Below are 12,902 nucleotides of genomic sequence, written 5' to 3' on the forward strand. Positions count from 1 at the left end.
TCTGTGCTCCTGAATAAACCACAAACTGAACCTTTGAACTTTAGTTCCTGAACCAATGAGACTGTGCCAACCAATCAACATTGACATCTCTTATTTGCATAGAGAACTAGAATGGGAACCTGGATGGGAACTTGTTGTCTATAATAATTGCTCTTAAGTAACCCTTAACTGGTGACATAGTGATTAAGGTGACTCAGTCTCATGTGACTAACTGTGCACTTTGGGTCTGGACCTAGTAGTTTGAAAAACATGCCAGGTGTGTGCATGTCCAAAATCTTGAAAGGAGGGAGAAGTGGAGGAGAAGAGATTGTAGCATGACATTCCCCATAGGGGTGTTTTCTCACATTTTCTCTTCTTTCTTTCTCTCTTTCTTGTTCCAGCCAATACAAAACGCTTTCTGGTGAATGAAAACAGAAAGAAACTATTGCCCTCCATTGTTTCCTCTAAGCATGCTTTTGGTTTATGCTTTTGCTGGCTTGCAAACTGTTACCAAAGAAAGGTTTTCTCTACTCTGCAAATTTCTTTTCAAGGTATATTGTTGAAAGGTTACATGGGAAGTTGGAAAAATTACTTAAAAACCTTAATAGGGTACAGAAATGAAATAAAAATGTATATCCCAAACAGATGTGAGCAATGATGGTATCATGTTCTGCTGTGTCCATCAAATACCGTTAGTAATTGAGGTGAGGAAGAGAAAACTTTTGATGTTGGCTACTAATCTTTTCAGCACTACAAGAAGTAAATCCTGGTGGCTATTTTTGAATAGTAAAATGAATCTTTCTTTTTTTCCCTAAAGATTTATTTAATTTTATTTATTAATTTATTTATTTTAATTTGACCAGAGAGAGACACAGACAGACAGAGAAAGTGAGAAAGCAAGCTAACAGGTCCAGGACATGAACCGTGGTCAGCCATGTGGGAGTGTCCAGCACCTTAACCACCACGCCGCCTGCTGGTCCTGTGAAATGAATCTTTCGATCATCTAAAGTTCTTTTTATTTTTTCTAATTTCCCAAGGGCATTTGTACTCACCAGAAGGTTTCCTCAACCCCAGAAAAATGTGGTTGCAACTTTCTAATGTGGACATAGCTAAAAAATATGATTTGTGGAAATAGGGAGGGAATCAAGACACAAGGATTGATACTAAGATGATTTCATATATGCTGGAAAACCACCACACTCACCCTTTTTCTGCTAATCATAGCATTCAAAGCAATTTAGGAGAGCCTCAAAGACCAAGTAAACAGATGTTAATTAGATATTATTTTTATTTTCTTTACCTTCATTTCAATTGCTCGTACCTATGCCAATATACCAGAGAGCACCGTTATCCTCAAAAATGCTAGGTAGGTTTGTTTTTTGTTTGTTTGTTTTCTTCTTGTCCAACTAATAATAGTGATTTTTAAAAAAGAGATAAAGAGTTCCTCTGAAGGTGGAGTTCAGCACCATACATTGGGCAAATGTCCCTGGCCTTGAGGGGTGGAGTATGGCAAACCCTCCGTGCAGTTCATGGCAGTTCTTTCAACGGCTTCTTTCTGAGACAGGAACAAGAAAAGAGCACCAGCAATTCTTGGAAGGACCCAAACCTCCGAAATCTGGTTAAGTTTTTAGGTCTCAAAATTTTGAAATTAGAAGGAGTCATACCTTTAGGAATAATTTTTTTCTTTTCTGTTTTTAAATTCAGAGTCTATTAATTCTGGAGTAATCTGTGTCACATCCTCTAATGGCAAACACAAGCTTCTCAGAACACCAAAGACATGTTTGTTGTTAAACTGTTGAAAGTTTTGACTGAGTAAGGCCCTGAGTGAAGTTTTCCCAAACAACAGAAGGCTACATCTGGCTTCTTCATACCTGGGGCTACTGACCCCTGTTGGGAGAATGTTCGGTTCCTCGCTTTCCAGTTTTCATCTAGAGACCAGATTAAATTACCCCTGCCTCTTTTCCACCCCACCACCATGAAACAATTTACGCTACCGTTACATAATGATCTGCTCCTGTTCTAACATTCCTTTCCAAAGGAAACCTGAAACCACATGACATACAGAAGTCTAAGTGCAAAGTAGATGAGGTACTAATATCTATGTAGAGCATATATGCAATGTATAGCTAACATCTATGTATAAATTTTCTGTGTAAGGTTTAGACCTAAATAAATAAATATACATATAAATGAACAAACAAATAAATAAATAATAACTATATTAGCAGTTTGGAATGCTGAATCTATTTAAATAAGTATTGTGAGGTGGAGATTATTACTTGCCTACCAAAATAGCTATTCTTTCCTTTTTCCTCAAATGAACATAACCCCGATATGTAGCCCAGAATTTAGCCACCCAGAGAAAAGACAGTTCCCAATATCTTTTGCCTATTAGATCATGAGACTATGGTCTGACCAATGAGATTTAAGTAGTATTGAATTGAACTGGAAAGGCCAATTAACTAGGAAGAGTATGCTCCTTTTGGCCCCTTCCTCTACTTCTCCAGAAACATGAAATATAATCGCTGGAGACGTACCAGTCATAGTGAAGTTGAAGATAAGGGACAGTGAGGGCCACATCCCACCAATTGGTAGAGGAGTTGAAGCCTGGGGCCTGGATGACTTCACAGAGGACCGGGATGGTCTTTCTCCAGACTTCTTCTATACAAGAAGGAAATATACTTTGATCTTATTTAAACCACTGTTTTAGGGCTTTAATTAGATGCAGCTATGTTTGATTCTGTGATGCATGCAAATCCTTACTTCTGCTACACTGTGGTAGCCCAGCTTCTCATGTGTTTCACTCTATCCCTATCTATTATCTTGGTGGGTTTGGCCATCCCCAGCCTCCTTATTCTCCCTGTCACAATTTGTCACAAACTCTGAATTGGTCTGACTTACAAGCACCAATAATACCTTCAGGCTCGTGAACAGATATATAATGGAGCTCGCTGTCCCAGATAAATGGCCATTTGAGGGCAGGTAATCAAGAAGATCTTGTCTATTGGATGGTCTTTTTTGGCACTACCTGCTTCTTTTCTGTTCTTTGCCCTCGTGGAACCATTTAGATGGTAGGATCTCTCAGTGTGGGTTAAGATTTTCCAGAAGAACTGTGTGTGAGGTGGGGTAGGAAAAGAACCCACAGGAATAGTAAGATCATATATGGGCTATTGGGGTTAGAGAAGGAAGGAAATTGTTGGGAGTTTAGACTGTGGAGGTTTCTACTTCCTGGGTGGGGTCTGGGTCTTTGTTGGAGAGATTGCCTGAGATATTGTCAGACTCAAGCAGCTCCACAATGCTGTAGGGAGAACAGTCCTCCAGACCCAGCTTGCTGCAGAGCCAGCCACAGAAGCCTTTCTCCATGTCCCGGGCAGCTTGCCACCACGCTCCCCAGGACCATGAGAGCTGGACCACAGCGGCATAGAGACCCAGGGAAGATGCCATGGCCATGATGAGCACTGGATAGAAGAGAATGAGGCAGGGGCAATAGGAGATCTTGTGCCAGAAGGTCCTCTCCTCATTGTACACAAGGAAGATGTTGTACCAGGTGATAGTGCCATAGTAAAAAGAGACAACAAAAGAGAGGATGAAAACCACAGGCAGGCAGACCAGTGTCCAGAGGACCACGTGGGGCCCTCGATCTGCTCCCACCTGGCAGGCCTTTCTTCCTTCAGATGTTGTTTCCTTGTATGACTCTTTAGGCTTGGTCAATTCCTGCAGCTCCTTCTCTGTCAATGTGACATGGATGTCCACCATCTGACCCTTTTTCTTCCCTCTTGTGATGGTCCCAGTTAATGTGACGTAGCGGCTGTCCAAAGGCATGTTCCACATACCTGTAGGGCACAAAGGTGAGAGCCAGCATCAGGAGAGTGGATGTTTCACTCCAATGTCTTCTCCTGCTGAGTTAGAGTGTTTTTTTTCACAGCATCTGTCACAGTGCTAGAGTCAGCAATCAAGGGTGACCAGTACTCTTATTGCCCCCTCATCTGGGCCCTGCTAAGACTGTTAAGCAGATCAAACTTGTTTTTCATGTTCTCTCCCTACTTTCCTGGGCCTCAGTCTTGGTAGGAACTCTGTGACATGGTCGTGTGTAAGGAAACATACTACAGGTACCACTTTCCAACAATCCTATTTCCAGTTGACAGTGCTATGATAATACTGTTCATGGCATCAACACATGTGTCAAGAGTGTCTGTGGGTCTGAGTGTCTGCAATTAGATAATGGGCAGTCACCCTTCCCTTCTCAGACCCATCACTGCTTCCCTGACAGGGGCCTTCTTCACGTGCCTGTGGGCAGCCAGCACACATGTACACCACACACACATGCATACTACATGTGCACATACAAAAACCACATACATACCACACACCATATACCATATACACACACCCTGCACATACACACCACACACACACCACACCTCATATACCCATGATGCACACAACACCCGCAACATAGACCACATGCACAGACACCACATACACATACCACGCACCATATACCATATACACACACCATGTACACATGCACACCACACCACATACCCACATTGCACCACACATCCACACCACACACACAGCATACATATACCCCACATACACAACATACACAGCCTACATACACACACTACATGCACACAAACACCACATACACATAGCACACACCATATACCACACACACACACACATACACATCCACACCAAACACACAGCATACATATACCCCACATACACAACATACACAGCCTACATACACACACTACATGCACACAAACACCACATACACATAGCACACACCATATACCACACACACACACACATACACATCCACACCAAACACACAGCATACATATACCCCACATACACAACATACACAGCCTACATACACACACTACATGCACACAAACACCACATACACATAGCACACACCATATACCACACACACACACACGTACACACCACATCTATACCACATCCCACATACACATCAAACACACATGCAGCACCCACATACCCCACATACACACTACACACACACAAGCACTACACACACACCACATATCATATATCTTATATACATACTACACTTCATGCCACAAACTCCCATACCACATATATACACACCACATATACACACACAGCTCACCCTATATACACATACCATATATACATGCACCACCACACACATCACACACACACAAAAACATTGCATATACATACCACGTACCATATACACACACCATACATACCAATACCACATAAAACACTACATTCACATATACAACACCCCACCCCCAAACACCACATACACCCATCCTCATACCCCTCCCCACATGCCCACACCAAATATCACATACATACACTGCATACACACATTTTCATCCCATACACGTATAACACAATCACACTCCCAACATACATATCGACAACCTTTCTATCACCACCCTTACACTATCACACAGCCAGTTTTTGGCCACCCTTAAAGAGGAACTGGAGATACTGAGACAGGGAAGTCTATGGTCTTTGCAATGCAAAATGTAGTCTAAAAGTACATGTGGAAGAGGAGTGTAGGGGAGTGAGGCTTTAGGTAGGCATGTCCCCTGGGCCCTGTGGACTCCTTGCCCAATGGTGGAAGAGCCACACGTAAAGATTAGGGCCTGCAGTGTGGCCAGACTCCAGCTGCCCAGATAGGGTTGTATGTTCCCCAAAACCTAGTGTTTTCAGTCTCCAGCATCTCAGTAACTGACATTGCAATCTACCATCTACATTGTTCTTGTCAAACACCCAAGAGTCACTGTTGATACTTTGCTTTCTCTGACTCCCTACCACGGACCTATCAACCAGTTCCAAATTGCATTTTGAATCTTCTCTCTTCTCTAGCTATCTCTCCTACTATCACCCTAGTCCAAGCTTCTACATTAGTGCTATTATGGCTGCACTGATACAATAGCCTGTCATCAGCTGCCAGTCCCATCCTTGGTAATCTTTCTTTATTTAATGTTTTGCTATAGGGTGCATGCATTCACTGGAGAGAGATGGAAAGGATGAGAAATAACCCCACAGGGAAGATGGCCACACCACAATCCCTTCTCCTCCATTCTTGTGTCAGGATTTTGGACATGCACGAACATGTGCCTTGCATGTTTTTTTTTTTTTTTTTTGGAGAGGTTTTTCGCTATAGGGCGCGTGCACTTGCCAGACAGACAGACAGAGACATAAAGACAGAAAATGAGAAATCATCCCCCAGGGGGGATGGCCACGCCGCAATCCCTTCTCCATTCTCCTCTCGGGATCTTGGGCACGCACGCACACCCGCCCGGCGTGAGTTCTAAGCCACTGGGTCCGGGACGCGAACCGTGGTCGACTACGTGGGAGTCCAGCGACATAGCCATTACGCTAACTGCTGGTTCCCTGCCTTGCATGTTTTTCAAGCTGCTGTGTCTAGGACTTGAGCTGTAAAGTTGTCATGTGGGATCTAGCTGCCTTAACCACTACACCACCAGGTAATTCATTTTCTATAGAGGCTCCAGAGTGATCTTCTAACAATATAAATAAGGTGATGTCTCTCCCTTGCTTTAAAGTCCTCCTTTGACTTCTTGCAATTACACCAACTTGCACACTCTTCAGTATAACCTTCAAGGCACAACATGATCTGGCCCCTGCCTGCCTCCCTGGTCTCCACTCACCACCCTCCTTCTTGTTCTCTAGAAACAGAAATAATTCTATTCCATAAATGGGCCAATGTTGATCTCACCCTAGAGGCTGTGTACTTGCCACAGCCCCTTCTCAAAAGCTCTAGCCTATGGGTCAGCCCATGTCATGGTATTTAGGAAGCTAGATCTCATATAGCCAACTTCATGGTTCAAGTCCTGACCTAGCGGCTTGAATAACACTCCTGGCACAGGTGTGTGCATGCTCAGAGTGGAAGAGAAGAGAATGGAAGAGAAGAGATGGTGTTGTGGCCATCGTCTGGAGTATGCTTCCTCACCTTCCCTCTTCCTCTCTTTCTCTCTCTCTCCAGCAAGTGCACACACCCTATAGTCAAAACTACCACAGAAAGCTCTGCCCCAGGTCTTTTCATGATGGGCTCCTTCATGTTATTTGGATCAACTCAAATATCACATCCTCACAAAGGCTTTTTATGCTTTCAGGACCATTCATCTCCTCTCCACACCCTCCACACACACACCAGTACTCATCTTCCCATCACTGTGATTTTATTGTCTTTGAAACTCATCCCGCTACCTGAAATTAGCTTTTATTTGTTGACTTGCTTACTGACTGTGTTACTCTAACTTGAAGGTCAAGTACATGAGAGAATGCTTGTCTTACTGTGGGTTAATGTCTTAGAGATCTGTCCATCTACATGAATAGATCTCCCTTATCTGGCTATCATTGCACAATCACTCTTATTATGGACATTCTACAGTTCTGTTTGCAGCAACAAACATTCTTACACAACCATAACATCGCCATACATTTCATGGGGTAGATACTCAGAATTCCTGGGACATAAGGTTGAAGCAGCTTCAACTTTCTAATTTATATGCATGAAAGTACATCAATTTTCTAACATTTACATCAGATTTTATCCAGCTTTTGGCAGTACTACATGTGAAGACATACTGTATCTCTCTGTTAGCATAATTTGCATTGTCCTAATAATTATAAAGGTCAACAATGATTGTTTCTTTATCTTATGTGTACAGTAAGTAATTATAGTGTTCTTGTGTTACTAATTTTTGTATGTAAATCAGTCTTCAATTACACTAGGAATTCTGAAAGGGCAGAGATCTCCTCCATATAATTTAGAATAGAATTTAATAGATGTTCAGTAAATACTGTCTGTTGAATGAAGATTATAACACTGCAAGGAGAAATGTATCACCAAGAGGAAATAGGTCACTGTGCAAAATTGCCCGTATGTCTTCTGAAGGAATCCCTTTTGGTTTTCTTTCCATGATTTTAAATAAGTGGTCTCAGAGAGACTCACCATCATCATCCATGGGATAGTCTAGGAAATCGTCTCCCTCTTCCTCTTTAGGCCGATCTCCACTTTCTGATTCTCCAGGTTCCTCATCCATTTTCTCGCTCTCTGACCGATAGATAATGATAGATTCTGGGCGGGAGTCTTTCTTCTTCTTTTTCCTGCGACCCATCGTGGATTCCCCATCCAGAGCCAGAGCAGCAGCCACAGCCTTTCTCAGAGAGCCATGGTGGGGGCTTGGGAGCTGCTCCTGGCCTTCTCCTGGAGCCTGCTCTTCCATCCCAGTCCTCACGTCTAGATGTGCCTTTTAAAGAGTCTGACTTGCTTGGAGACTCACAATCCACACATCATAGCTCTTCTTCCTGGATAAAGCCATGCAAATATGTCCCAAGGATGTGTTCCACCTGAAAGACAGGAAAGCAAAGCCACTGGCAGGGAGACAACATGGTGAGATGGAGACAGACTTGGGAAATGATCTTCAGGTTGGCAGGAGACTTCTCTCCCTTTTATTTTTCATAACACTTTATTTTGGAAGTCTGGTGGAATTTGTAACAAATAAAATTTTATTTGTGTTACAATATTTTTGTCATTTATACAAACATGTAATATTATGCAAAACTTTTCAGCTTAATTTGAGGATGCAGAGTATAAGGAAGTCAAGTGAGGAAGCCTTACAGATGAAAGTTAAAAACCATTCTTACTGAGCCAGCAGGTGGCATGGTTGAGGCACTGGACTCCCACATAGTACACTACAGTTCCAAGTCCTGGACCCTGATGCTTGAAATTCATGCTGGGTGTGTGTGTGTGTGTGTGTGTGTGTGTGTGTGTGTGTGTGTGTGTATGCCCAAAATCCTGAGAGGATAATGGAAGAGAAGGGATTGTGGTGTGGCTATCCCCTCTGCAGGGTGATTTCTCACTTTCTCTCTCTGTCTCTCCAGCGAGTGCATGCACCCTAGGAAAAACTCTCTAAAACTAAATAAATAAATAAAACATTATACTTCCACAATAAATGAAAATTCAGATGGCTGGGACCAGCACTCCAGACTTCTGACTATCAAGTCATATATTACAATATACCCAAATGGAGAATGCAGATTTGAACAAGCTAGCCAAAGATGGTGCAACATCACCAACCAAATCTACCTTTCTGTTCTACATGGGAAACCTGTCTCCGGCTTCTTCTTGTCCCAAGACCTCAGACAATGACTGAGACCTGTCCTATTACATGCTGAGAGAACAATGAAGAAGTTGAAATTTGAACTCTTAACACTCCATTTCCTCTTTTCATTCTCCAAGAAATCAGAGCTGGGGAAAGAGGCAAATTCGTACATCTTTTAACTAAGACATAGTGTTTTTGGTGCACTGTTTGGTGCATTGTTTGCACTGTTAAACTTTATTCTGAAAAGGCCCCTATACTCCTGTTTCAGCTCCATAACCTCACATGGAAGTCTGCTTCCTTGGTAAGCTGTTACAGTCTAAGTTACAGCCAATCACAGCAGCCACGCTTGAGTCAGTCACAGACAACCAGCCCTTCAATTTGTGTTAATACAGGCAAATATCAAGCTGTGACCAATCCAATTATTTCTCCACTTCATCCCCTCACTTCTTTTTTTTGTTACTTTCCCTTTCTCTGGCATAAGTGTCATCCCACTGTGTGGCTACCCAGGGTAACTTGGAAGACCTAATTTTAATTTTTGGTACCTTGAAAGCCATAATTTGAATTATTATTGCTCAATTAAACTCTGTAAATTAATTTGTATAAAGTTTTTTTTTTTTTTAACAGTGCTTATAAAATAACCTTGGGTAGACCAGTCAGTAGGGTGGTGGTTGGGGTGGCTGGACTCCCACGTGGCTGACCACAGTTTGAGTATCTGATCCAATGGCTTGAAAACCCTGCTGGGCATCTGTGTATGTGTGCCCAAAACCTTGAAAGGGAAATGGAGTAGAAGGAGTTGTGGCATGGTCATCTCCCCTGAGGGGTGATTTCTCATTTTTTTCTTTCTCTTTTTCTGTCTTTCCAGTGAGCACACGTGCCCAATAGCAAATAAATAAATAAACCTTGAGTTAACATTGTTTTTCTAGCAGAAATATTTAAACTCGAGTTTAAAATTTTAAGTTGAGACCACTAAGGGAATTAGGAAGATTAAAGAGCCTCTACTCTTAAATTGGGCATGTGGGAGTCCACCCCAACGACCATTCAGCAGCTCTTCCAGAAGGTTGCATTGCATTTTTGAGCTTGAGCTCTCAGAAAGGAGGAATGCTATGACAGCTGCTGCTAAAGAGGCTTAAATTAGCAAATCTCCAGCTCATCATCTTTAGCCACTTTAAGCATCAAGCCCTGGGCTGGCCCAGGAATTTTCCTTTTGGGAGTAGAGGATTTTTTAATAAATAATTATTTTACTTAACTTTATTTACTTTAAAAAAATTTGACCAGAGAGGGACAGAGGGAAAGTGAGAATGCAAGCCACCAGGTCAAGGACTCAAACCACAGTTGGCCATGTGGAAGTCCAGCACCCTTAATCACCACGCCACCTGCCGACCCCAAGTAGATAGAGAATTTTGTAGGTGGTGTTTTGTATTTCCATTAGAAGGCATTTAATGTCTGGTTGACTCTTTTTTGTGAATATAATAGCCACTAATGATCATTAGCTATACCCATTAATTAATGAATAGAAAATAATGGAATTCTATTTCTCTCCCTTTTCCTCCTTTATCAGTCAGAATATTCTTATGCACTTTTAACAAATGTAGTTTTAAACTAGGTGTAGGAGGCAAATGGCCTGCTGTTATATAATGTTATTGGCAATGATATTGTGAAAAGTAAACCAAGTGTCAGCTTCTATTGATATGAAAACTTTCTGAACTACTTAAAATTATACATCTGTGGGGCCAGCAGGTGGTGTGGTGATTGAAGTGCTGGACTCCCACATGGCTGATTGCAGTTCTGTTCCCAGACTTGGTGGCTTGCTTTCTTTCTCATTTTTTTTTCTCTCTCTCATGAACACACATGCTCTGCAACAAATTAAAAAATAATAATGGTAAATTTAAAAAAATTATACATCTATGATAACACTATATGACAGTAAGGGATCTGTATCACATTTTTTTGAATGCTAAAACATACTTTTTTCCCCGCTCCTCACTTCAATGTTTCTGAAGTTTGAGTGCATTAAAATTCAACAGAATGACTTTTTAAAAAATCTCTTTGGAAGGAAGTTTCTTCATTTGTTTTGTTTCATTTTATTTTGTTCCCCAATTGTACCCCCACCCCCCCTTCACCTATCCTCTGTCCTATGGTTGATTTTCCTATGTTTCCAGTGAATGAGTCTCAACCAACCTTGTATCCAGGCACTTAGCTTGGTGCCTAGAACAGATCAGGTACTCACCAACAGAAATGGGAATTCTTACATTCTGCTGACAAATTTGGCAAGTTCACTGAGTCCTAATGGCCTGACTTTATCTCAGGGAAGATCTGTCTCAATAGATTGTGTGCCATAAATCTTTAAATTCTCATGCAAGGAAATAAAATTGCAGATAGAACCATTTCTAGTGTTACAAAATACAGTTGGGAACATATAGATGGCAACACAAATAATGACACAAATAATGACAAATCATCGAGATGATGGCTATGCGAATTATTGTGAATGAGTCATTTCACATATTTTTACAGTGTAAAATCATACTGTACTCCCACATTATGAACAATTATTAGATATTAAAATATTTTCAAAAATTATTAGGCAATGAGCTTGCTGCACTAGAGAATTCATTTGGAGAGGGACAAAGGCAGCTAATCTCTACTGTAAACCCCATTTTCCAGACCACAAAAATCTCAAGGTCACAGGGATCTTCAAGTCTTACTGAACCTGCTGGCCAAAGGAAGAAACTCCTATTTATAAATCTGAACTCAAAATCTCTTTGTGTGGATACCATGTTGAAAAACACAGTAGAGGAGAAAAATTGTCACAGAAGTACCTTAAGGTAAAGGGAAGCACATGATCTTACAATTGCGGAAACCTTCTCTAAGCAATTAACCAAAAGTGACTATAACACCAAATGACTAAAATTCAGAGAAGAGAGACTGCAGAGTGAGCAGCAGGGAGAAGTACAGAGATGCAGAGACAGCGCAGCTCATCTCCTTCTACACACTTCTAAACTCTCAGTTGAAACCCTACAGCTCAGCCCAGGTGCACTTATTCCCAAGAAACTGTAAGGCCTTTGTAATATCCAGTTCCAAAGTCAAAAGCTCAGGTTGCTTGGTGAACATCAGGGAAACGGAACTGTAGGACGATTGCAGATCACCTTCTCTAGCACACCTCTGAATACTCAGAATTAATTCCAAGAAATTTGGAAGAAACATATAATCCAACAGATGACCAGAAGCCACCATAGAAGAACAAGAAATATGAAAAACCAAGAAAATATTTCTCCCCCAAGGAAAAATAACAACCCTTCATCATCCACAGACAGTACAATGGAAGTTGTGGAAACGTCTGATAAAGAATTCAGAAGTATGTTCATAGTGACAAAACTAAACAAGGTGCAAGAGATGAGAGACAATGAATTCCAGAAGGTTCATGAGAAAAGAGACAATGAGTTTCAGGACATGAGGAAGTTCTTTCATGGTTTTAAAGAAGAAATACATACCATAAAAAGAAAATCAAAAGGACCAGCAGTTGGTGTAATGGCTATGTCACTGGACTCCCATGTAGTTGACTACGGTTCAAGTCCAGAACTGGTGGCTTAAACTCACACTGTGTGTGTGTGTGTTTGTGTGTCTGTGTGTGTGCGTGCGTGCTCAAGATCCCAAGAGGAGAATGAATGAGAAGGGATTGCAGCATGGCCATCCCCCCTAGGGGGTGATTTCTCGCTTTCTGTCTCTCTGTCTTTCTGGTGAGCACACGTGCCCTATAGCAAAAATCTCTCAAGAAAA

General features: G+C 41.6%; 1 protein-coding gene across 3 annotated transcripts in view; it reads right to left on the bottom strand.

Moving 5' to 3' along the window:
* Nucleotides 1–2,220: 2,220 nt before the first annotated feature.
* The window catches only part of TMEM169 (transmembrane protein 169), a 29,050-nt gene continuing 18,368 nt past the window's right edge, over nucleotides 2,221–12,902 (bottom strand). For 2 of the 3 annotated variants that reach the window (XM_006157450.2, XM_027775316.1), the window contains exons 2-3: nucleotides 7,973–8,370; nucleotides 2,221–3,812 (exon numbers count right to left, since the gene is read on the bottom strand). In XM_006157450.2, the coding sequence (XP_006157512.1) occupies nucleotides 3,184–3,812; nucleotides 7,973–8,246 (903 nt within the window). In that variant the 5' untranslated portion in view covers nucleotides 8,247–8,370 and the 3' untranslated portion in view covers nucleotides 2,221–3,183. The remainder of the gene's footprint in view (nucleotides 3,813–7,972; nucleotides 8,371–12,902) is intronic. The other variant, XM_027775317.1, reaches the window with a different exon arrangement.

Source organism: Tupaia chinensis, unplaced genomic scaffold (assembly GCF_000334495.1).
Source record: "Tupaia chinensis unplaced genomic scaffold, TupChi_1.0 Scaffold000542_1, whole genome shotgun sequence".
Classification (NCBI taxonomy): Eukaryota; Metazoa; Chordata; class Mammalia; order Scandentia; family Tupaiidae; genus Tupaia; species Tupaia belangeri.